The sequence below is a fragment of the Physeter macrocephalus genome, chromosome 11 (assembly GCF_002837175.3).
Source record: "Physeter macrocephalus isolate SW-GA chromosome 11, ASM283717v5, whole genome shotgun sequence".
NCBI lineage: Eukaryota > Metazoa > Chordata > Mammalia > Artiodactyla > Physeteridae > Physeter > Physeter macrocephalus.
Window position 1 is genome coordinate 173,104,882 of NC_041224.1, and position 26,134 is coordinate 173,131,015.

Below are 26,134 nucleotides of genomic sequence, written 5' to 3' on the forward strand. Positions count from 1 at the left end.
AAACAATGCATTTATTTCACGGATTAGTTAGGCATCCACGTTTTCTTTCTAATCTTTTAAAAATTATTCTACATACAATTAAAATGTGAACTTAATTCCGCTCCTCTGCCAGCAGGACCTCACGAGCCGAGCTCTTCCCGGCCCACAGCACAGGCGTACCTAAAATCCGCGGGCAGTGACCTCACTCCCACACCAGCGTCGCCGGCTGTCTGCGCTCTTAGCTCCTCTGCGGTCAAAAGGCAGTGAAGGCGATAAAGTATGCTGGGGAGACAAACCGCTTTTCTCCACAGTGATGCTGGAATTGGATGTATAGCACAGAGTTCTGGAACCAGTATCTTTGAGTAAGCAAAAATGTGGATAAATATAAATTGTGGATAGACAAATAGAAAGCAAACACACAAGAGAAGAAAAAATAAAACTTAAGACCAATTTCACTAATGAAGACAAAAATCATACACACTAGCAAAAAATCTTAAACATATTTTTAAAAATAATCCTTTAAGGAAAATGGGATTTATCCTAGGATTTACATGGATGATTTCATGATATAATTGCTATCAGTGGATCAAGTATAAAAGCCAAACCTCTCACACTTACCAAAAAGACATTCAAATGGAAGTCAATACATCATACTAATTGAAGCCTAACAAAATCTAAGGGTTGGGCAACTTCCAAAAACGTCACGAATCACTCAATTCACTTGGTAAAATAAAATTCAAACTTATCTTTCAAAACATTAAGTTATGCTAGTAACAATTAACTCGCTACCTGTTTATTCTGCAGACTTTCCCATTTGGCTTTCCTCTTTTCAGCACTGCTTAGAGGAAGAGCTTTCCCCTTCTGATTCAAATGGCGAGGTGTCAAAAGATTCAGTCTATAAAAATTTCAAAATAATTTTATCAAACAGACAAAAGCAAGTACACTCTCACAGTGGTTCTAAAACTTCAGTGGGCCTGCAAGTCACCTGACGAGCTCACTTAAACTGCAGACCGCCGCGCCACACTCTGGGCAACTCTGCGTGCAAAGGGCCTCCCGAGTTCAGAGCCCGCATACAGGTGGGCTGTGCGGACTGTGAACCTCCACATCTGCCGACTGACCTCCGGAAATAACGGCACAAGTAAAATCCAAATGTCATTTCTAGAGCTCCTTTACCTTGAAGATGTGTGGTCCACATCCAGCAGCGGCTGGTTGAGATTGGTCAGGTCAAGGTTATACTTTGTTTTATAATATTCTGCAAAAGTTTCATATTCAGGGGAAGGAAATTTACTCAGGGGGGTAAGATCAGTGTACACATCAGCTACATAAAATCGATGAGGCTGATCAAAATTGCGATATCTAAAAAGGAAAAACAATCAGTGACTCTCTGGTTTAAATCAACTATTCTCAAAACACAACTGCTTTTAATACGGAAATGCAAATTATTTGATTTTAAAGAGTTCAAAAAGGTTAAAAATAAATAACATTAATGAAACTTCAATTCTAAATAATACATTTCAAGTGGATTTAAGACGAGAAGAACTATATTCATATCAAGTAAAAACTGACTCCCCATTTCCCCCTATTTTACTACTGTCCTTGTTCTAAATATCTATACTTTGATAACACATGAAAGCTAAATGGCACCTTTAAATATCTCTTAATTTCACCAGTATAAACAGTATAGAAAACTTTCAATATCTAAACAACCAAGTAAATACTGTGTATATTACTAACGCTAAACATGAAAGACACTTGCCACATAAAATGTATTACTGCGCCATTTATGATATTGATAGGTTGGTGTTAGCTAACATTTAAAATATGGCTTTGAAGTACACAAAGAAAGAAGAATACAAAAACCAAAACCAAAGACTGAATTGCAGCCAGTACTTCAATCCTTTAAAAAGTGCAATGTTTAATTTTATTGCTCAAAAACTCCATCCGCTAAATTTTTACAAAATAAGAAACAAAGCATAGTCATGTACTGTTTTCACTGCACTTAATAACACTATGCCTTTTAACAATTCTAATAAACTATTATTTACACCCAAATTCTTTTAAGACTTTGGGGATTAAAAGGACGGAGGTTTTAAGAAGAAAGCCTATCAACATCATTCAGATGATCTGACCTTCACAAAGCAAAATCCCGTCATCAACAGTGTTTTAGGTTTTGTTTTTTAAGTAAGTGAACTGGAGAGAACAGGTCCACCATGAAGAGATACCTATATTTTCTATTAGTAACATCAATGCCAAAGTCACAGGTCACTTACATTCCCCATATGAACAAAGGAATCTTCTGAAACGAAGTATCACCACCACTTAGCCTTCCACTTAAAATCTTACCTTGGAATGATAACTGCATCTTGGTAATCTTCTAGTTTAAAAACAAAGGGAGTTTCTTTTGAATACTTTGTACTGGGAATGCCTATGCGAGCTTCAGACTTCTCAATATCTTCCATGAATTTAAAGTCAATGTCCAAAGTGCTGGAGTCATTAACTTAGAGAAGAAAAAGACCCTTTAGCTTGTTAAAATACAATAATACAGGTAAGATCTTTACTCAAGCTATATATTCATTACATGTGTCTAATTCAGAGTTATCAAAGATATTTCTGTAGTATAGACAATAAGCTCATTGTTAAGCAAGTTTCATTTTTCAGCTAGTATACAGAAACACTTTAGAGTCTGGCTCCTTCTTACCAACATTAAGAGGTAGAACACAGTATGCTGAGTCAGCGTCTGTGGGTTTAAATTCTAGTGCAGGTTTTTCAAGCCGAAGAATATGTGAGAATATATACTGGTGAAGTCTTGTAATCAACTCAAGCATTTGTAGAGATAACGTGAAACCAGACTTCTTCAACTCAATAGATATGGTAACCTCTCCAGAGCGTGTGTACACAGGAAAGTGCGGAATCTTAACACAAAAAAAAAATAATGCACCCCCAAGGTTAGCAGATGTTTCAGCCCATTACAAACATTTAACTTCAGAAAAGGAACGGTGCTTTGTATCAGGGGAACAGAAGAGATACCTTAATTTTAAAATATTAAACATTCTGAGGTAACAAAAGATAGTTAAAGTAGCTTTTCCTTTTTTAAAAAAGAACAAGACAGTTCAACATAAACAGTCATTATGAAATGTCTACCTGAGGTATGGGTTTGGCTGTCAGTATTCCAAAGCATCTTGTGGTATCCTCAGGGGGATAAAGCTTCCGCCTTCTAAAGTTGAGCTCATCAGGTAAAGGTGTCGTTAGAACCATTCCTATCACATACAGGTAACAAGGCTGATCGGGCTTGGGGTAGCTATCCCTCAAACATTCTGGAATCTGGGATTGGAAAGGAAAATTAAGCTTCAAGTTCAAGTGTATTAACCTCTTTTCCGGATGTTGGCAAGATAACAAATTTATTCCTGGCTTTACTAAAAGCTGATGAGGGAAAACTGAGAAAATAGCCAAAAGGCAGGAGAGACCTCCTCATTTCTTAACCTCACTGGAGAGTCGGCACTTCGGGGTCTGCAAAAGTATATAAAACCACCAAACACTGTAGGGTCTTTCAACACAATACTGTGCATTTGATCTATTTCTTTTGACTAGAGAACAAACTCTTTTCTTTCTTGGGTTTCTTAGTCTTTACTCACTTGTAGAATACCAGAAAATAAAGGTAGCCAATTTTTTTAAAATCCCACGTAATCCTGAAACCCAAAGGTAACCTTTATTAACACTGTGATATACTGTATCATCTTCCAGACTTTTTCTGGAATAAATGTATACATTCCAGAATAAATATATATAAACATATACACATACATATTTTTCATTACAAATGGAATCACAAAACAAAGACTGTATCAGAACCTGATTTTTATCTCCAGTTACTACAATGAGAACATCTTTCAGGGTCAATACAAATCAGTATCATTTTTAATGGCCATCTCATTGAAGGAGTAAACCAAGACTTAAACTAAGATTGCTTCTAAACTTTCAATAATTATACAACCTCACCCAAAAGTCTTGCAGTTTCTGAGGCTCAATAACATAAATAATTATGCTCACAGTTAAAAGGTACAGAAATGCTGGCTATGGGATATAGTTAATAGAATATCAGATAATACAGAATGCACCTATTAATTAAACAGGATGCAAAGCAGTACTATGCTTCTCAAAACACTTAGTAGTGATAACATTTGTCATATGAAACTAGTCCAGTAATCGCTAGGATAAATGTTAAAGCAGGAAAATTGGATATGAGGAAATAAGCATTTCAGAAAATCAGATAATTTAATTCATGATTTTTGAAAAACTGACATGATTTTGAATCTTGAAAATGCTTAGCTGGGTGCAAACTTCTTAAAAAAGTAAAAACTCAATAAAACTGCAAAAATTAAAAAATCATACATTTAGGCCAAGATGAAAGTACACAGCAAATTTTTGCTTCCTTTTTTTTTTTTTTTTTTTTTTTTTTTGCGGTATGCGGGCCTCTCACTGTTGTGGTCTCTCCCGCTGCGGAGCACAGGCTCCGGACGCGCCAGGCTCAGCGGCCATGGCTCACGGGCCTAGCCGCTCCGCGGCATATGGGATCTTCCCGGACCGGGGCACGAACCCGTGTCCCCTGCATCGGCAGGCGGATTCTCAACCACTGCGCCACCAGGGAAGCCCCAGATTTTTGCTTCTGTTTGGGATTTTTATAAGGTAAAAATACTGACAAATATTTTTTAAATAAGTACTTCAGCCCAGTATGGTTACAGCTAGAACTACGCCACAGATCCAGCTAGACACATTACATTGAAAAAACTAATTTTAACTCCAGTCAAGCCACATTCTAACTCCCGACAAGTAACTGTGCTTGCACCTGCTGGATGTTTTAGATCCAAACATAAGGTAAAGCAAGAACCTTGACACTAAAGTGAATGAAACAAAGTACGTCTCTTTAAATGAAATTAACGCACTTTGGATAGAATCTGATAGATGAATCCAGGAATCCTTTTGAGAAGAAAAACAAAAGCAATGTCTGAAATGAGAAAGAGTACACAGTGTACACATGACAGCGAAGGGGCTGATCTGAGAGAAGCTGTGAACGAGGCAGGGAAACGAGCCGAGATCCACAGAGTGGGCTAAATTACAAGGGTTTTGGGAAGCCAAGCAAAGGAATCTGGACTTGATATAGCAAGAAATAAAGTCAGAAAGGCTAGATTTTTACTCGGTTCTAACCAATACTAACTGCTTTTGGGTAGCACTGTCTTCGTTTTGTGGAGCCTGGTCTTCCTGGAACACTGGTCTCTTCTTCATCATGTAAATCAAGCTCTTCTTCGTATTTAACAGTCTCTTTCCCAACTGGCATCAAATGGTCATCCAGTTCGCCTAAGAAATTTAAAGAGAATTAACAAACAATCCTGACTTTGCCTCTCTAACTCGTCAGTGAATAATCCAGAACAGCACTGTGTTAGGAAGCAACTGGAAAAGTCATGAAAACGAAAGCATCTGTGCTTTTAAAAATACAAAAGTAATCAGATGTGATACTTAAAGCAAAGTCTATTTTGACATTTGTATATTCAATATGATCAGGATTATAAATTCTGTTCTAAGATTAAAAAATAAAAACATGAACAGAAAAATAGCATACGTCATCCCTTTACAAATGCCACTGGAAAACGAGTCTTCCCATTAAAAAAAAAAGTTTTAATTTGTACACTAACATAGACTAATTTAAGACCGATACATTAAAACATAAAACACAAATGTTCATGATTCAACAGTTACTAGAAGACCTTTATGTATTTATATATTGAAAAGAGGTCAGGAAATGGGAGCAAGTAATTTGTAGCTGTTAAGCTGTGGAAAACAGAGCTCCTCCATCTTACACAGGATCTTCAGTTACATCATACTTACATCTCTCTTCACCAAAGCACACCAAGAGCAAAAAGTTCAAAGGATTTTGCCCGCAAAATCCTTAGGCCCCTATAAAGCCCTTGATGTGCTTTTGTTTTACAGTGTTTTTAACTTTATTTTTATTTACAAGTGCCTTTCAAACACTCTTACCAATTTTGTGCAGTTTTTCACAGCAAATGAGAGCTACGACTCTTTCAGCCAATCGTATACAGCTCATTGGGGGACCCTGAAAGTAACAAAAAATGTGCCCATCATACACGCATGAAGCTGTACTATCATTAGTGGGTAAAACATATATGAAACCTCTACCCCGTAATCTTTAAAGTTGAAATTCACCAGAACAAAGTTTCACTTTGAAAAACGTCAGCAAGTTTTAAAAAATCCTAATCTCCATATTTGAAGAGCCATCTTTAAAAATCCTGCCCAGGGCTTCCCAGGTGGCGCAGTGGTTAAGAATCCGCCTGCCAATGCAGGGGACACGGGTTCAAGCCCTGGGCCGGGAAGATCCCACGTGCTGCGGAGCAACTAAGCCCGTGCGCCACAACTACTGAGCCTGCGCTCTACAGCCTGCGAGCCACAACTTCCGAGCCCGCGTGCCACAACTACTGAAGCCCATGTGCCTAGAGCCCGTGCTCTGCAACAAGAGAAGCCCCCACTCGCCGCAACTAGAGAAAGCCTGTGCGCAGCAATGAAGACCCAACGCAGCCAAAAATAAATTAATTAATTAAAAAAAAAACAGCCTGCCCAGTAAAACCTACATAGTTATAACTAAGATTTTACAATTTTGATGAATTTAAATTTTAGTAAGAATTTAATATATCAGTATTGAGACTAAGAATAGTAGTTACACAAAGGCTGATTTTCAAGTCAACAAAAAAATAACTAGAGCAACCCAACTGCACTTAATGAATTCTGTGTCACTGTAAGTATCTAAGCCACAGCTCAATGATTCTGCCAGAAATGTTTATAGTAGTAAGATCTTAAAGGAAACTTCAGAGGTCATCTAATCTAATTCTGGGAGTCTACGAAGTATATAGTCTATTGAAGATTTGAACATATAGTTGACTACAAAAGAGATTTACAAATTTACTTTTTAAAGTAGATTTAAAGCCAAATTTACCTGTAACTTGCATAGCCTTAGAGAAGCTGAAAACAAATCCATTAATGACATATTTTAAGGCACAATCGTTTCTTTTTCTAAACTTACAACAATGGAGGCTCGAAGAGGTGAGTTAATTGGCAGATAAAGAGTTGAATAAAATGTACCATCAGGCAACTCTCGGGTTCTACATTTAGGAGCCAGGTGAGTAAACGGATCACTTGGTAATCTAGCACAGTATCTGTGAAGAAAAAGAAATTCTGATGCTGTGTCTACAACTGAGAAACAGAGGAAAACATTTTTACTGATATTCACATTCCGAAGTTTGATTTTTTTGGGCCCCTCTTCCCCTCTACTGGATTGGTATTTATAAGTGGAGTCTGAGCTTCACTGCTTCAAACTTTCAATAAGATGGAACAGGACATGTACACACATAATGGAACGGTCTGCAATGATGTTCTTTCTGTGTCTGTGCTGTCTGACAGGGAGGCCACCGAGCACGTGCAATGTGGCAAGGGCAGCTAAGGAACTAAATTTTTTACTTTATTTAATTTTCATTAAAATTGAAATTTGAACATAAACAGCTATATACGTCTAGTGCTATGACTGGACTGTGCAGAAAGTACTGTTCAGGATCCGTTAAGGGAATAAATTGCCAGTGTTTGCTCCTTAATGATCTTACATTTGCCAACAAGTACTGGGCTCTATGCAAGGAAGGCATCAGAAGCGGGCCCAGTGTTCACACAAAGGAGGGCAGCAGGACAAGACGACCACCCAGCGGCAGCACAAGGAGAGTACTGCAAGCAGGGCAAGAAGCCAGCCTCGAGGGAGCTGGGGCCCAAGTCAGGAGGGTGCCGGGACAGGAAGCCAACCCAGTGGGGGCCAGGACGCATGCAAGGAGGGCACTGGGATGGGTAGCAACCCTGCAAGGTCAGGACCTGTGCAATGAGGGCACCGAAACATGGTGGCAGCCCTGCAGACTGCTACATACAGGGAGACTGAACAGTCAAGTAACTATTTTGAGGACAATGGGAATTAGATTCCTCACCATTAAAAAAGCCAGGAACAAAGATGGAAAAAAGGGAAGCTAGAATAAACCCTCTGGTGTCATACTAAAAAATGGAGTTGACAACAGACAGGTAGTCAGATACAGAAATAACTACAAACGTGTGTTTATGTAAATGTTTATATAAATATAAACGTGTACGTGAATAGGTATAAACATTCTCTAGCTCCATCTACTAAACAGCCTGGTAGCAGTAATACTCCAGAGGCAACGAACACACCTAGTGAGCAGATCCTGGTTTCTAAACACAACTCATTCTCCACTAAAAGGAACTACCAGGACCTTCTGGAGAAATAGCCAACATCTAGGCTGGGGCAGGGAAATTATGAGTCTAGAACATCTTAGTGTGCCATAAAATACAGAAATGTTCCAAGAATAATGGTGACGTGTTAAAAAGACACAGAAACTAGAATGAAGGGGCCCCCGCCAGCCAAATTTTACACCATTTTAACAACAAGATAAATGATAGTAAAAGACCATAAATGACTGAATAAAACAGGAGCCCATTAGTTCACATTGGATAAAAAAATAAAAGGAACAAATAAACGGAGAGCAGAGAAAGCTCTTCCTCACAGTAAAATGACAACTAATAAATACAGAAAGAATAATGCAATTGGAAAATCACCATTTTGCAGACATCACAGAAATAATCAATTCAGGCAAGAAATATCAATTGAGTACGGACACTGATGGGTGAAACTAGGAAGAGGAATAAATTTCATATAATCTCAAAATATCTCCCCATGAAACAGTCACTAATTATAAAGCGGAAAAAGGCAACTTTACAGTGGAGAAAGCTGGCAGACCTTACGTAAGTGATCAAAGTCGCCTCCATAATAAGAGGACAAATAAACAGAGTGACCCCGTTAGAGAGAATGAAAGGAACGCAGCATCACTTCCGTGATATGCTGCCCCAAAACACATAACCTGGGTCTAATCATGAGAAAATATCAAATAAATCCAAATTGAGAAATGACTGGCCTGTCATCTTCCAAAGTTTCAAGGTCATTAAAGTCAAGGAAAGACTGAAGAATGGTTCCAGGTTGAAGGAGACCAGAGAGATGAGGAAAATGGGTACAACCCACGATCCTGGACTGGACCCTTTCACTCCAAGAACATTCTCGTGAAACTTGAATGGGTCTCTCTGGGTGAAGGGTATATGTGAGTTCTTTGTAGTACTCTTGCAATATTTTGAAGTCTAAAATAGTTTCAAAATAAAAAGTTAAAAAGAAAATCTTATGTTTTCTGCTCCTTTATTTTGCCTCTGCACAAAATTTATCCTGATACATAATCTAGCTATGTATCTGCTTTTCTTAGTTCTTAGAGATGTTATCACTAACTCAGGACAAAGTAAAACAGAACATACTCCAAAAAAAAATAATAATAAGTTAATTTATCATAATCTTCCATTACTGCTAATGGAAAATTCAACATCCACCAACATTCATGACACAAAACAAGTTTCAAGATTTATAAAAGGAGAGTGAGTGTTGCAAAATTAACTTCAATCTAATTAAAACACGCATGCCTTCATCTGTCAGCCTTGCCAATGAGAACTGAACATTTATTACTAGGCAACACTGGTTTTGCCTTCTGACGAAAAGGAACAAGGAACAAAAAAAAGCAACTTCTTTTCCTTCTCTCATCAAAGTATCACAGGCCATAAGTAAAAAGATTGGTGACTGCAAAAGGTAAACAACACAATACTTATAGGTTTAGACCTAAATCTCGCAGTTCTCCCAGGCTTCCCACGCAAAGGGTTTGATGCCATACCTATTGATGTGTCCGATGGCCGTGTTGACTGTGACTCGTGGACCACCATCATCGGGCCTCAACACATATGGTGGGAAAACATCATCGTCATCCACAACAGGCTCAATGTCAGTCTCACCGGTATCAACTGACTTGGAACATTTGTTTCTCAAGATCTGAACGTTTTAAAAACAGAATTTATGAGAACAAATGCTTTTTCTGCCATTAGTTGTCTGCTTCTGTACCTACAGAAAAAGCTCTCTTGACAGGAAACATCTCTCCTAAATACACTTCAATACTCCATAGTTGCCTGCTGCTGAAAATTTCTCCTAATTAATCCTTTCCAGCTCCAATCATGTGGAGAAGTTCCCCATACAGGTAACAAGGCTTAAAAGGTACTGTACCTACCTACCTACCTACACACACACACACACACACACACACACGTGATCCCCAGTCTTTCATGAGTACAGGGGCTATGTCATCACTCTCAAATCACTCTGCACCTCAAACAATCAACTGTTACTACACTGTCCACATAAACAGTACACTTTCCAGGTCTTCTTCCCCAACAATCCATACGACCGTTTTCACTGCTCTTTTATTGTAAAATACTGCTGGCTCTGTGTGATTACTCTCAACTTTCTAACAGTGTACACACTGCACACCTCTGCTGAGACTATTCTCTGAGGATAAAACTATTTCTATACACATAAAAACAACTTAAAGATAACACATGAATCTTACCTTTTCAATAGCTTTGTATGTTTTAAGGTCTTCTTCAAAACTTTTTATTTTGTCTGTATCTGCTAACATTACATAATTAGAGATCGGTGCCCTCGCTCTTCCCTTAGATTGAACATAGGATCGATACTCTGTGGGCAGATCAAAACGAACCACCAAGTTGCATTTCGGTATGTCAACACCCTCCTCCACAATACTTGTTGCAATAAGCAGGTTGGTTTCATGTGCTCGAAATTTCCTAAGTACCTGAAAAAAATCCACCAAGGATAGCAATTCTAAGAAACTTTCCAAAGAAAACAATGTAGTAAAATCAAGGGACAACTGTCATTTCTGACAATACTCTGAGCACGCTGAATCCAGGCCAGGCTAAAGATGATGACATCATCACACAAAACTCGAGACGCATGAACACATGAGATTTTCAACTGAATAGGACTTGAAAAATCAAAGCGCCTTTCTATTTTACAGAAGCACCCACGGACAAATCACAGCCTTCAAGATGAAGGCGCTGGCTTCTTTAATAACCAAAGTGACCAAACGAATCCACTTCTGGAGTGTCCTGTGGCTATTCTGAGCCTCCGTAATGAGATCTTATGGCTGTGAGTTTGTGCCAACATCCCTCCAAAGATGTCAAAACTCTTTCACTAAAATCCCTAAGTCACTTGGAATTAAAAATTACAAGCAAAGCATTCCTTATTTTCTGGCATCTTGGGACACATTTAAGGGATCAGAAATGATTTTTTTTAAGTGAAAAATGTTTTCATACTAGAGTTCAGGTAACATCATTTCCCAATCCAGAATAAGTTAAATACGAAAGTAAGTTGGGTTTTAGACTGATCTGTCAGCCTCTGGCTATTAGACTCCCCAAACTTGGAATCATCAAAGAGCTATCACATAGAAATGACTTCGACGTGAATTATTCTGCTACTTTTAAGTTAAATAACAAATTTTAAATAAAAAGTTTTCATTTGCAAGCTGGAACACTATATTACGTTTTAGCATCTTTACAATGCTATTTCCTATATCGAAATCTTAAAAAGCATGAAAAAAATTAGGCCAAAATCTTTAAAATATATTGTTATTTTTAAAGGATTCAATCAAGGCAGGACTTTAAGTAGAAAACAGAACACTTTCTAGGAAAAAATTTCCGTTTGTTGCTTCAGAGTCGTATGGAGTCAACAGGAGCTAAGTTTACACAAGCTTTCTTCTTCTATGAAACGCAGTTGTGTGCCATCAGCCCAACAGAGGAAAACAAAACGGGTGATGGCAATTAAGACGCAGAACTGATTTTCCAGATAGATTCTCAACGTATGAATCACTATACAGCCACCTCAAAGGAGACGGCTAGTTTCTATATGAACAAGTACTCTATATTACAAAAAAAATGCAGAGGAACTATAAAGAAAGGAAGTTCCTACGGGCAGAGTCTGTATATGTTCTGAAAATTGTTATTGTACGATTATTTGAACTTAGGTTACCTCTTCCTGTTTTCTGAATTCTGCTTCCATCTGTTTGTTACGAGGCTGATTCTTTCCAATGCCATGTCCAGTTATAAAATTGCTGCTGATGTAAGCCAGCTCTGGATCTTGTTTGCCAGCTTCCTTTATCAATCTAAGAAAATTATATACGTTTGGAAGTTAAGCACTGCTGAGGGAAAAAAATTTAAACTTTTGTTTGTAAGGTCTCCCTTAAAATGGAAATACATATCCTTCTGCCAACATACCTAACAAAATAGTCTTGGTGTTTTTTTTTCCAACTAGCTTGAAAAGAAATCACTGTCGCTCTTCTCTGCGTGAATCTGTGGACCAAATACTTACAACACCAAATACAGGGCTGGTTTACACTGATGAATGAAATGGTCCCAGTCCCTCAAACTTTCTAATTTGGCAGTGACGACCTTCATAGAAAGGTGGCCCAGGAGGGGACAGCGCTAGGCAAAGAGAAACATGGACTCCTCATGTATTTTGGCTTTGGTCCAAGTCTTACAATGAAAAAACCACACGCACTCTTTCTCAACGCACTTCCCTAAGCACACACACAACTTGCAGCAATGGTCATGCCCTTGTCTCCACGGCCAAACTTACGCAAAGTACCAAGTACCCCAAAGGAATACTTCATTCTCCTCTGCATGGAGTAAGAGAGTTCCAGCTGTGCATGAAAAGAAGTGCGTTATAATAGCTTTTAGTTTTAGCCCAGCACCCTGTACCACCGGAAGCACGGCTCTAGGGAAAGGGGTGCCTCCATCCACTGCTAAGCATCTCCATGCCCAACACTCACGTCCCTGGGCAGGCCGCTGACCACAGCTCTGCATAAAAGGCCTCTGAGCTTCGGCACTGCAAGGCCAAGAGAGTTCCCACCCCACCCTGTCAGGAAGGAGCACACGCTCCCGAGCTCACGCCCCTTTCTGCCCGCACCTCTGTATTAACCCAGAAAGCTTGTCCCCTCAGACGGGCCCTCCACTAAGATGCGGAAAAGAGCTACGGGACGGGCTCCCATTACATGGGGGCAGAAGGTTAACAGTTAGTGTTGCCATTACAGCTATTTTGGAAATATCCACATTCAAAAACTCAGCACACAGGATAAATGGTTCCACACCTGACCTAAGCGATTCCATATGGTTCTTCTGAAGTCATACAACATAGTATAAATTCCTAATAGAAAATTGCATTTTTAAGTCAAACCATTCTTTTTTTTTTCCCCAATAAGTACATGAAACAGGCTAATATCAAAGCCCTGGAAGAAACCTTGAAGGGCCATCCAGAATATCTTCCTGCCTCCAAATAAGTAAAACACTTGTGTGTCTAGGTTAGTCTGAGAGTCTGCTCTATAGTTTAAGTACTTAAAAAGTTCAAAATCAGAAACGTCTTTAATATGTTCCAAGATTCGTTTAGTTATTATAAACTTATGATGTCAGTAACAGAAAACAGTGCTACGTGCAAACAGCATGCCCCAAAATCTAAAATATGAAATTAATTACCTTAGAAATAATATGTACTTCTAAATTTTAGTTTATGTAAATTAGCATCAATTTGAACATAACAGAGGTTTTAAAAAATGCATTTCAAGTTACTCCTAATTAGGTAAAGAATGTATTTTAATTTGCCTAAAAAAAATAAATCTGGTAGACTTCAACTAGCCGAGGAACAGAGGCACTACAAGTAAATCTATTTCTCCTTAACGAGACTCATCGGCGCTGCCGGGAAGAGAAGAGGCAGTGTGCACACTGATAAAAACAATCTCTTGTAAGCATCTACCTATGCTGACAACGTTTAAAGAGAAAAATTCCTCTATCAGATAAATTTAAGGAATCCCTGCAAAGTTATGGGCTTCCGAAGAAACAAAACAAGGTCTACTGTTGTCAGGGAGCTTGTTACTGAGTAACACACACTGCCTAGAGAGTTCACAGTACCACAGAATTGCTGGGACAGTGTCTTATTTGTTTCTTTTAATTTTATACTGAGTTTATGTGAGTCGTTCCACAAGCAAGCTGTTTGATAAAGAATGCTGTTCTCTAGTGCACAGAGCTTCTCAAACAATCTATGGCAAAGAACTGGTTATTTTTTTTCCTAATTTCAAACTCACCTGAAACCAAAATTTTTGTAAAATTCCACAGAAATTAACTACTAAGAAAATGTAACTTTAAAAGCATTAAAATTCAACGGCCAATTGTATAACATTCAGCAGACATAACTTACTCTTAAAACTAAGAGTTTATGCTTACCCTCAATCTCTGTATCTTACTCAACGCAGCTGGCACAGACCCACAGGTCACAGTGCATGTGTGTGCATACAGCCCCCCCAAGTACAATGTCAGGTGGTAAGACTGCCATTTTTATATACAGTGTCTCTTATGAACAACCCAGTAAGAGAGGGAGGTATTATGCCTATTTTATAGATGAAGATGCCGAGGCTTTAAAAAGTTAAATAACTTGCACAGAACATACACCTAAAAAGTAAGGAGAAATAAAAGGAACCAGGGCTCCTTGGAGAAATGGCTGATCCTATGCAAGAAAAATACAAGATGAGCCTGGAACATCTTGCAGTGCCAGAAAGTAAGGAAGTGTTCAAAAAACAAAAGGATAAGGGCATGTCAAAGGGACACAGGAGCTCACCTCAAACAGCCCCCAATGGCCCAGGATGGAACAACTTGTACAAAAAAAAAAAAAAAAAAAAAAAAAACTAGTATCAGATTATAACCGAAGCATAAAATAAACAAACACGAGTTCATAATGATAAAAGAACATGATTCAACAAATATAAACAGATAAACAGGATAAAAGAGACACACTTTCCTTACAGAAGAATTTCTGTAACATACATATATAAGCCCCTCTCCAGGAATGAAGCTGAATCCCTCCCTCCCCAGGATAAACTAGATTTGGTGACTTGCTTCCAAAGAATTAAGTAAGAAAAGAGAAAAACAATAACTTTACAGTGGAGAAAACTGGCAAACGCAATCATAATCACATGATGAAGTTTAACATCACCAGTGATGTTCTGTGTTAATACCATGAACCCCTCTGAGACGAAGTGACCAGAAGGCCACTTCACATCTGTAGTATTCTTCCAAATCCTAAAACCCAGTCTAATCCTGAGAAAAACATCAGACAAATTCAAACTGAGAGGCATTCTACAAAATATCTGACCAGTACTCCTCAAGAGTATCAAAGTCATCAGAAACAAGGAAAGAAGCAGCAGCTGTAACAAACCAAAGGAAATTAAGGAAATATAACAACTAAATGAACTCTGGTACACCTTGGATTAAAAAGAGGACATTAATAGGGATTTCCCTGGTGGTCCAGTGGGTAAGACTCTAAGCTCCCAATGCAGGGGCCTGGGTTCAATCCCTGGTCAGGGAACTGGATCCCACATGCATGCCTCAACTAAAGATCCCGCGTGCCGCAACTAAAGATCCCATGCCGCAGCTAAGACCCAGTGCAGCCAAAATAAATTAATTAATTAATAATTTTTTTTTAAAAAGAGGACATTAATGGAAAAACTGGTGAAAGTCACACAATACTAGTAAATTACACAGTGAAAAGACCTCTAGACTTGGAGAGTGGAAACCACTTTCTGCCACTTGATACTTGCATTATTTTAGGAGGTCACAAACTGAGTGTTATTTTCCTCATCTATGACATAGTAAAAACATCTACCTTCTTCCCTCATGGAGTGTTCTGAAATTTTAAAAAATATATAAAGGTAAATTATAAATGATAAAGCCCTAAGCACAAAAGGCAAAAGAAAAACTATAAACAGAAGACTGTACACATACTACATTATATATAGAAGTAGCTGTGATTTATTTTTTTAATTAGGAGAGTAGAAAACTGCCTGTGTATTACAAAAGCTTGTACTCCCATGAAACTGCTCACTGAAGAAGGGTTTTTCCTCCCATTAAACTGATGGAAGGAAAGAATCTGGATTTCAGGAAGTTTTTCTAAGCTTATTAAAAAGCTTACTGGGACAAGACCTCTATTGTATATTTAATTAGCTGCCCATAAAGCCAAGCCTCAAACCGCTCCCGATTCATCATCCAGCACTGAATTCCAGCCACAGTTTATGAAAGTTGATCGCAACTAATCTGATCCTCAAAGTCAACAGGAAGTAACACTGACTTCTGATAAACCTTTTCAGGCTAATATTCCTGCAGTGAAAGCGGGTCCATCTCTACGCTTAAAAACGCGTGCAGAAAAGAGGGGAAAGGAAGAAAATGAACCCTGACTTCTCTCCAAGCCCCAGAAACTTTATTTAATTCTTAAACCATCCTGTAAGGGGGCAGGGAGTACGTCTCTAACTCGGCTTACAACTGTGCCAACACTAAACTTTTCTGACCCCCAAAATGCCTTTCCCCCATTCTAAGAAATAAGACGAACAGACACGCACTCCCTGGACTGTCCCCTGGCAGTCTTCCCACTGGAAAGCTCTGGTTTTTAGTGTTCTGTCATACCCAAGGGCATTATGATTATACAAAGAACTGAAAACTAGGAGGTAGAATATCAGGATTCTAGAGTTGTCTCTGCCACTGACTGGCAGTTTAACTCCGAGCAAATCACTTTTCCTCCTGAGGCCTTTCTCTTTTTTATAAAAGTTAAGTGGGTTGGATTAGATAGTCAGTGAAGTCCCTTCCCAACCTTAAACTTCTGATTCCAATGTAATTCACTACCTAAAGTTATTTTACTTCATATTCATCATAAGGATCAGGCCCAATGACTATGAAAATTACCAGACTGAAAACCGCCAGATGACTACCCCAGAGTCCAATTTCTCGTTACTCAAGTAAGTTCTCAAGGCCCCCAAACAGTCAGAAGCAGTTTGGAAAAAAAAAATCCCAAATTACCTCAGGAAACAAAGCTTAATTTCTCCTCAGAGATCAATACTTGCAGAAAAGGCTCTTAGGGATCAACTTTGGCCAATTAATGGATCTTGTAGAAAAGTAGATTGAAGTGCAAAATAAGGACCCTTTTTGGCCCTTATAAACAGTAGAGCATCCATCCACAAGTCAAAAGAACCACACATTAAGTGACCATGTGACACAAATCTGAAGTGTAGCTCCTTGGCTGGCTGGGTCTATATTCAGGAAAAATACACTTCTATTGAAGAAGGGGGTAGGGTGGGAATTCACAACCTAACTGGCATTTGCTGTCACCTTTGCCAATATCCTCTGAATTCCTCCCTAACATTTTTATTTCCTTCTGATTCAGAAAATTTTAATATGTAGTCTATGAACCAATCCAAATTTCAAATCCAGTTGTTAAAAACTTTTCACTGCAAACGTGCCAACTTGAATCGACATTTGGTAAGGAAAAAAGCTAACACAGGAAAATTAGCCACAGTAATACCCTGATAAAATTTATCTTTAAGATTACCTGAAGGAGAAAGCTTGATGGGACATGCTCAACACAATGCCTAACACATCATAGTCACAGGTTAATACATATCTAACTGAATCTAACAATTAATATAAAACAAGGAATGCTTTACTTTAATGTAACAATTTTTCTACACTTGCACTCTATTTTAATGGATTAGAAAAGATTAGCATCCTTTAGGGGAAAAAACCTCAGTCATATCAAATCTAACCTTTGGGGAAAGCTACTGTATATATAAACATCCTGTCAGTCCCCGTATAGCATAACACATGAGTTACGATGATGGTGCCAAGTACAGGACACTTACATAAGCCTTCTGGTAGCTCTTAAAGCTATCACAACATATCACTTCACAAAACAAAATGTCGCCTGTTCTACTATGGAAAAAATGTTAATCTTAGAGATTTACCTGTTTAAGACAACTGCCGTATATCTTCTTTCCACAAAAATAATTCCACACAAAATATTGGTAAATGGAGAAGGAAAATTTGTCTCTGGCTTTTCTTTTTCTTCAATTTCTTCATCCTCCTCATCATCCTCAGAATCACTCCAAGACACGTAATTATCCTGATTCCTATTATTATACCACTCAACGCTTTCAAACTGCTGTCGCTCATAAGGTTTATATTTGCGTAAGATTTCAAGCAGTTTTATTACTTTAGGAGTTACAAATTTCAGGTCAAGTGAGGCAGGTGAGAAGTGCTCTTCACATAGTGCATGGATTTTCCTTAGGAAAGTGTCTGTAAACAATAGAAATTTCCTGTGCAGCTCCTCTTGTTCGTGTTTGATATATTTCTGTAGTTCTCTTACCATCATTCCAGCTACTTTATCTGCACACCAGGGTCCCAGAACTACCAATACCGCACGACAGTCTGAGAGTATCTACAAAACAATGTAAAGGCCCAAATGCTAAACAATAATCATGTAGTTATTTTCAGATGGAGTTTAACTGGGATTTAAGTTGTCTTTAGTCTGCCCCCTCAAAATAAATTTACCTAATTTATCTAATATAAACACCGAGGTTAATTCCCCAAGGTTAGGGGTAAGGGCCAATGGTCTTTTCAAGCTCTACTTTTTCATATATATGCCCAGAACCATCCTTTTGTTTTCCCCAGCGAAAATAATCAAATAAGAGAAATTAAAAGATGCAATTGTATACAGTTAATAAAGCAATTTTAGGACTGTGATTAGTTAGAAGTACAACTGAGTCATTTACTTCTAGGTAAATATGCAAAGAACTATGTAGCAGAATATACATATATATGTATATGCGTATGCAACAGAGTATGTAATTTTATTTTAGGTATCAAAGAAAAGCAAAACAATTTTCCTTGAACTTTATCCATGCCCCGAGTGCCACATCTTACAAGCCTAGCTCAGAGCAGAATGTAAATCCATGTTAAAGCTATAAACTGAGGAACTGCCAGTTCTGCAGGCAAGTAAAAGACACAATGGGTTGAACACGGACTTAATGAGAAGACAAGTGCTGAGCAGAGCCTGGGCACTGCTGCTCCAGAAAAAAATCCGCAGGAGAGAATTAAGACTTCGATTCAATACAGTGCTAACATTCACAACTGGCTGCAAAGTCCTGGGATGATGGTTCTCAAGTTTTAATGGCATGGGGATAACTGAAGGGCTTGTCAAATCTCAGACGGCTGGACCCCACCCACAGAGCTTCAACTTCAGCAGGTCAAGGGTGGGGCCTGTCATCTGCATGTCTACAAAGTTCCAGAGGGAAGCTGCTCATCTAGGGCCCACACTTTGAAGACCACTGTCCTAAGGAATTGCTTCTCAAAGCTGCACTATTCAGGGATGACAAGCTCATATCCAGTTACATACAAAGAAAGAGCAGAAGAATTCATTCAGCCCAGGGGTTTGATCAGGAACTAATTCATCTGACCAAGAAAAAAAACAAAAACAAAAAAAAACTGGACTCACTTCTTATACTTAAATAATCATGACATCTCCTTAAACCAGGGAGGTCTATATTTAATCATATAAATGTCTGTCAGGTAATAGTAAACTCAACCCAATGCGATACAGTCAATGAAAAATGTCCAGAGATAAGAAGGTAAGGCCTTAAACTAAAATGTATATAAAACAGCCTCATTAGAAGAATATTCATTTCAACATTAAAAATAAATAGAAGCCTTTTATGATACTCCCCATACTTACTTTGTATATGCTTACCTGTTTAGAAATTAAAGTAGAATCTCTTTCCTTTGAATGTACAGATATGTTACAGTCATTGATAAAATTAAGTGCTTCTTCTAATTCCATCAGCAGTCTTTCATAAAGGCCACTTCTGTCAGTAAATGGTCCACAGTCTACCACAATCTCACATGGCTGGGAAGTATATCTTTAATATCAGAAACAAAAGTTGTCAATACACAATAAATTCACTACAGCATTACGATCCATTATATATCTAAACCAAAAAAGAAACTTCCTATTTTCATTTGGAATAACAAGCAGGCTCACAACAAACATTCCTAAAAGTGGTAGTCCTTCTATCCGTACCACGCTTGCCCGTTAGGTCTCAATATGAATTTTGTTACTGCATTATTATCCCAGGATTTTCATTTTGTTTTTTAGGTTTAGCCTTTCCTCTTTTGCCCCCTTAGGCATCATCCAGAATGAGAACCAATGTTAGTCAAAATACTCAAGAAACTCAATAATGATTATTTCTCAGAAGCAGAAATAGGGAAGGGGGAGGGGAGAAGATCATAGGGAGGAAGTGTTATCATTAAATTTATCCATTTCCATACTATTTGAAAACTTCTAGCATTTGCAAATGTCAATTTTATTTTTAATGTGTTTTTAACATATCTTCATAAGGAAAGCTCCCCCAAATTTCAGTCAATTACAATATCATTCCTTGGATCTTTCATGACTCTCATAATACGACAACCAGAACAACACACAGAATCCTAAAAGCACATATAATAATTAATTAAGGAAAAGAAATACAATAAAGACATATTTAAATACTACAGTTTTCATTATTCCCAAAGAGAATTTTTAAGAGTCACATTTTGAGAACTAGGTAATGCCAGACTCAACAGATTACTTACCAGTTTTACCCAAACACTCTAATACCACTGCTTCTCCTAAAGACTTCAAGTAGTACAGGCCTACCAATCTAATTCAGGTCAGATAAAAGCAGAAGTACAGCCTTTCAATTCTACATCACAGACTGTCTTAGCTCAGGAAAATCAGAAACAGCAAGTCCTTAAGGCCATGAGATTTGTATTTCACCTTACGTTTGGATTCGTAAGTTTCATGAATCTACAAGTTACCTTTTCACCCCACTCCACAAAGAGAACTCTTTCCAAAATCCTACTAAATGACAGGTACACCACAAGGTGTTTTCCATGTCAATGTAACTGATCATCAGAGAATCCCTTGAAACCACTAATGCCATTTTACAGGCTCAGGAACAATAAATGACTCACTCGAAGTCACAAGGTTTACAATTAGTGGAAAGTACTCAAAACCCATGTGTGATTTAATTTCATAACCTGAGAAATAAGTCATCTCTATTATAACTGTTCTCAGAACCACCGCTTGGTAATCTTTAACCTTGTTAAAGGCTGTATCTAAGAAGGGTATTTTAATATGAATTGAATTAGTTATATTTATTTTAAAACCTCATTTATATAGGCTCACTTCCACCAACTTAGATCAAAAAGGCTGTTTGTGCCTGCACGTTTTAATGAAACTCGAAATAGCAACCCCTTCGATAAGAGACAAAGTCATAAACATCTTCTCAGAAATTCACACCCACTTTCAAAACTAGAGGGTGTTTCCTATTATTTTAAAGCAGGTTGTAAAACATTGAATCCTGTAAGTAAATAAATGCTCTTTCAAAGCATCATGTGGGACACGTGGGCCAGAACAACAAAGTGTACACACTGACAGAAAAGGACACCGATTTCCTGAGTTCCCAGTCCTCGTCAACATCAGCAAATAGGATGGGCCCATGCGTATGCAACATTTCCTCTTAAGGCAGAAACACCTCCGTTACTCTCTGTGGAAATAACGTTAGATTCTTGCGCTCGAAGATGACTGTGCTGATAAGGAATTCTTAGTCTTGCTCTTTCCTTTTAATAGCCATCTGTTCTCTTAGAGACTATCTGCAAGGCACTGAGACTGAAGGCCTAAAACTGTCTTAGCAGGTCTCATGAAAGCCAAGTCAATACTAAGTGCATACCTGTCTAAGACCACCAAGTCAGTTGCAGTTTCAGCATTACTCTTAAGAATTTTCTCCAGTTTCTGAATCTTTTCTTCCAATTCCTCTGGATCACATTTCCCATTTAAAATGGAAGCAGTTAGTCCCAAAATACGAGGACATGATGGACAATTTTCACAGAGCTAACAAAACAAAAGATACCGACAGTAAGGAATTCATTTTGCAAGGCCCTAACCCAAGAGACAGCATCCTAATAAAACATGTCAAGAAGACCTAACAAATACTAAAATTATCACGTATAGAATTACTGTAGCTTGTTTAAAAGATAAGTTTATCAAAAAGGAACATTTAAATATGCTATGATGAATTATGTAATTCACTAACCATAGATCATATAATTTATTGATTTATATTATGTTTAAATTTTTATTATAGATTTAGAACTTGTTATAAATTTATTACAGTTTAATACTATAGGTTATAGATTTAAATGAACATTAATTTAATATTCATTCATTCATTCCTACACTGGAACCAAGTTCCCATAACTGGTAACTAATACTGCTTTTGATCTATAAAAACATTGCTTATACTCAGTAGTTTGACCTGCATTATTAAGACTGAAAAAAATCTAAAAACTTACCTTCATAATTTCTCGGTAGGGGTGGTCTAGGATTGCAAGATGACACTCATCGAACACCAAAAGGTTGATGTCTGATAGTGATAAGTAACCATTTTTCAAAACATTCAAGGCGACATAGCAAGTCATAACGAGAACCTAAAATAAAACTGCTATCAGTATACAACATATGCCATTCACCTGCCTGGACACACTTCTACGAAATCAGATTATGGAACCACTGTATTTTAGGTGAAGATTAAGAAACTCATCAGTAAAAATTAAAACCCAAATCCTCAAAGTATGGAAGCTCGTATTTGAGAACCAAGATGTAAAATCAGGAAAACATGCAAAGAGACAAGAAAAAAAATTTTGATAATGGAGACCATGTTTTTATAATACATCTACTAAATCTACTTCAGGTTTTTAGGTTCCTACAGCCATAATTTTAACTGATAAGACCTATCAGTTTTATCAGGTCACAAAACAATTCGCACAGTTTTTCCCCATCAAACTGACAAGGTTTTCTGGAAGAAGATAGGGACTTATCATTCTGTGGATTTTAAGTGCTTTATTAATGAGGGCTTAACCCAATATGTAAGACATACTAGCAAACTGGGGACTGCTTGAGGTTAGTTAGGGAGCATCTCTTAACCACTTCAGATCCAACACAAGAAAGGCCCTCAACACAAGCTGGCCACATGGAAACGTCTACGAGGAAGTCTTCCATCAAAGACGCTAAGATCTCAACCAAGAAATGTCTCCAGTTTCAAGACATTTAACTCAAGAGTAAACTTTCTGAAAGCAAGTTATCTGCAAGATGGAAATAGGTCATAGGAATTTGTGGTTTTCAAGCAAGTAAATCATACTGTAAAAGCTGTTTCTTTTCTATCAAATAAGAGCAATACATGTTAGTAATTTATTTGGCTTTAGGATGAGATTATAGTAAGAAAATGTATGAGGGCTAGCTTCTAGGCTGACAAAGCACAGAAAAGTAGAGTTTTCAAACCTAATTCAGACAACCAAGGCTACAGATCAGCTTATAAACCAAGGACTTGCACAGATTTATTAAGTGAAAATTCTCTACAAGTCTTACCTGGTGCTTAGTAAACTCTTGGTTCCATTTCTCTTTTGTCCAAGATGCACTTACTTCCAGGTTTGAGTATTCCCCAACCTTGAGATCTGAGTGAGTTCTGACAGCTGACACTTGTTGAGCAACCTGGTTTGCTGATTACAAATATAATATGCCGTGTAAATATGAGAACTCTTCCCTAAATGGCTCTCTGGACTACTAACAATTAAACAGTTAAGGAAATCCTTATTATTATATATTACACCTAACCACCAATTTTTTAGATAGCCAATTTAAAATCATATTTTCACAGTTATCTCCAAAACACACTTATTGGACTCACCACCCCACCCTCTGTCATTCACTTCAGAGAGCCTTATACCACCTTCCTTCTGTAAAGGTGATTTTCCCCAATCTAAGAATAGAATTTCTAGGTTGGACTGTCAACTACTCCAGAGCCACCCTTCCTGTTTTCTTCCATAAAATCAGATTGTATCACCAAGAAATAAGACAGACTACTAAAAAAAAAAAAAAAAAAAAAAAAAAAAAGAATAAGAGGAGTGACATGGTTATATTAGTACCCGAGCAGTTTATGTTCACATTTTATACTTTTTATTTTAATGTCTAATCCCAAACACATAAAAACCAGTACTCTAAACTCTTACTGAATATCTAACTTTTAAGTTAAGCATCTGACTTTCCTTCTACAACTGGTATAGCAAGATCATAAATCAAAGTTACCTATTTCATAATCAAGCACCTTTTGATACACTTTGCGAAGCTAAAACATCAAAAACAAAAATAACTACTTAGATTATATTCCAAAAGTAATCCTTCAAAAGAAATGCAGAATCAGAATTAAACGCAATTACACTTTAGAAAAAAGCTGAAGTTTAACACCTATGAAGTAAGATGACTAACATTTAAGAGAAATACTATAAAGTTAAGAAATAAGACAGGATGAAATTTCTGCTTCAACAAACACATTATTCATCAACCTCTCTATACTTTCAAGAGTTTAACTTAATACCCACAGAAAAAATCTGCTTAACCATAAAATCTCATCCAGTTTTCCTCCGCACAGTTTGATAAAATAATTTTTTATTACCAGAGTTGACCAAGAACACCGTCCTTTTGCCATTTCTGTTGAAGTCTCCCCTGATCTGATAGGACAGCTCTTTAGTGAGTAGTACTGCAATAAACGTCTTCCCTGAGCCAGTGTTTAAACAGACTATGGTATTATGATCCAGAGCTGCTTCAAGCAGTTCAACCTAGAAATACAGTGGGAAAAAAAGATTACACACTTCTTATCTAAGTACAGAATTTAGAAAATTGGATTTGTTTTAATTCAGAAAATTTCACTGTTTTCTAAAATCTTCCTCCAACAAATCTGCCCCTTCAAAAAGCATACGTTCTACATCTTTATATAAGAATAATAATCAGAGGCATTAAAATACCGGTTACACATAGCTGCGCTGTGTAAATGTGTTGAAATGGCATTTACCACTTCTTTAAGAATTATTCTCACAGGGACAGAAAACTTCTCTAGAATCATATGAACTGAAATGACTATGACCATGGCTCTTCTGCCAGTCCAAGGTTCTTCAAGCCAGTCTCAATTCCTACCCAGATCATGAGGACAGACACACCCAAACAGATACTAAGGAACAGTGAGGTTTTCACAGGGGGAAAAAAAAAAAAAGAAAAAGAAATTTCACCAATAAAACCATCAAATCAATTACCCAGCAGATGTTAGAAAAGAAAAGGACTATTAAGAAAAAAAGTATCTGGAATGAGAAAATTAATCAGAAGAGGAAAGCTTGAAAAGGTACAGGAGTTGTATATAAGTTGTGTCAACTATATGCTAATTTATTCCATTTTAGTGAAAATGCTCCAGTATTAGTGTTCTCATTAGTACCTGATATTTTCTTGGCGTATAAATGTTATCATGAATTGCTTCTTGTTGCCATGGCAGTCCAAAGAAAGGACCCATTGGTGAGGAAGCAGGGGTCATGAGCTGCAGGCCTGCCATGCTGAGGGGTTGCAAAGCAGGGCTTTTCATTCATCCAGTGTTTCTTTCATTGCATTTTTGTTCTAGCACAGCTTACTACAAAAGGGAAAAAGAATACCATTACACAACCATGCAGGGTTAAAAACAAAAGAAAGCACGGAAACAAGAGGAACATCAGAATATCATTCCTATGGGCCTTTTCAAACTCTTCATAATTGTTTTAGCTTTTTCGTGATCTAAGAGGATCGTTTTAAAAGTCAAGCATTCTGTACTCGCCAACCCAGCAATTCTACACCTAGAAACCTGTCTAAAAGAATTAGGCAGCTGCACAAAGAGGTAAACACATGAATATTTATTGCTGCATTATTACTTAAGAACAAGAAATAACCTTAAAATGAATTAATCAAAAATTGGCTAAGTAAATTATGGTCTAGTCTTAAAATAGAATACTATATATCCATAAGCTTATACAGATCTGTATTTACTGACATAGAACTGTGACCATAATATACCTTTAAGAGGAAATATGTACAGTATTGATGCCCTTTAAAATACATGTGTATATATACAAAACATGTAAATACATATGTAAATATATTTCAAACATTCTTTGTAAATTCTATGATGCTACTATTGATAAAATAATGAGAAGGCCGCATGGAAGGCACTTCGCACTGTGCCCGCACACAGGAAGGATTCAAATGCCTGCCAACATCTGGTCATTTTATCAAAGGACCGTAAACACAGAGGTCATTCTTCTCAATTGACAACCTATCACAACTGCACAGCTGATCAACTATTTACATGTGTATCTTTAAAATTATTCATGTCCTAGATAAATTAAAACA

At 37.5% G+C, this 26,134-nt stretch overlaps 1 protein-coding gene across 4 annotated transcripts in view; it reads right to left on the reverse strand.

Annotated features, from left to right (window-relative positions):
• The window catches only part of DICER1 (dicer 1, ribonuclease III), a 63,610-nt gene that overhangs the window by 14,218 nt on the left and 23,258 nt on the right, over nt 1-26,134 (reverse strand). For 2 of the 4 annotated variants that reach the window (XM_024131137.3, XM_028496364.2), the window contains 19 exons: nt 25,194-25,382; nt 24,384-24,546; nt 23,300-23,430; nt 22,228-22,362; nt 21,606-21,766; nt 19,583-19,751; nt 17,802-18,274; nt 11,999-12,131; nt 10,524-10,766; nt 9,798-9,952; nt 7,067-7,199; nt 6,010-6,085; nt 5,192-5,331; nt 3,121-3,300; nt 2,678-2,891; nt 2,323-2,476; nt 1,153-1,335; nt 769-874; nt 160-335 (listed from right to left, as the gene is read on the reverse strand). In XM_024131137.3, the coding sequence (XP_023986905.1) occupies nt 160-335; nt 769-874; nt 1,153-1,335; nt 2,323-2,476; nt 2,678-2,891; nt 3,121-3,300; nt 5,192-5,331; nt 6,010-6,085; nt 7,067-7,199; nt 9,798-9,952; nt 10,524-10,766; nt 11,999-12,131; nt 17,802-18,274; nt 19,583-19,751; nt 21,606-21,766; nt 22,228-22,362; nt 23,300-23,430; nt 24,384-24,546; nt 25,194-25,337 (3,269 nt within the window). In that variant the 5' untranslated portion in view covers nt 25,338-25,382. Of the gene's footprint in view, nt 1-159; nt 336-768; nt 875-1,152; nt 1,336-2,322; nt 2,477-2,677; nt 2,892-3,120; nt 3,301-5,191; nt 5,332-6,009; nt 6,086-7,066; nt 7,200-9,797; nt 9,953-10,523; nt 10,767-11,998; nt 12,132-17,797; nt 18,275-19,582; nt 19,752-21,605; nt 21,767-22,227; nt 22,363-23,299; nt 23,431-24,383; nt 24,547-25,193; nt 25,383-26,134 lie in introns of those variants that run through there. The other 2 variants (XM_028496365.2, XM_055088696.1) reach the window with 2 other exon arrangements.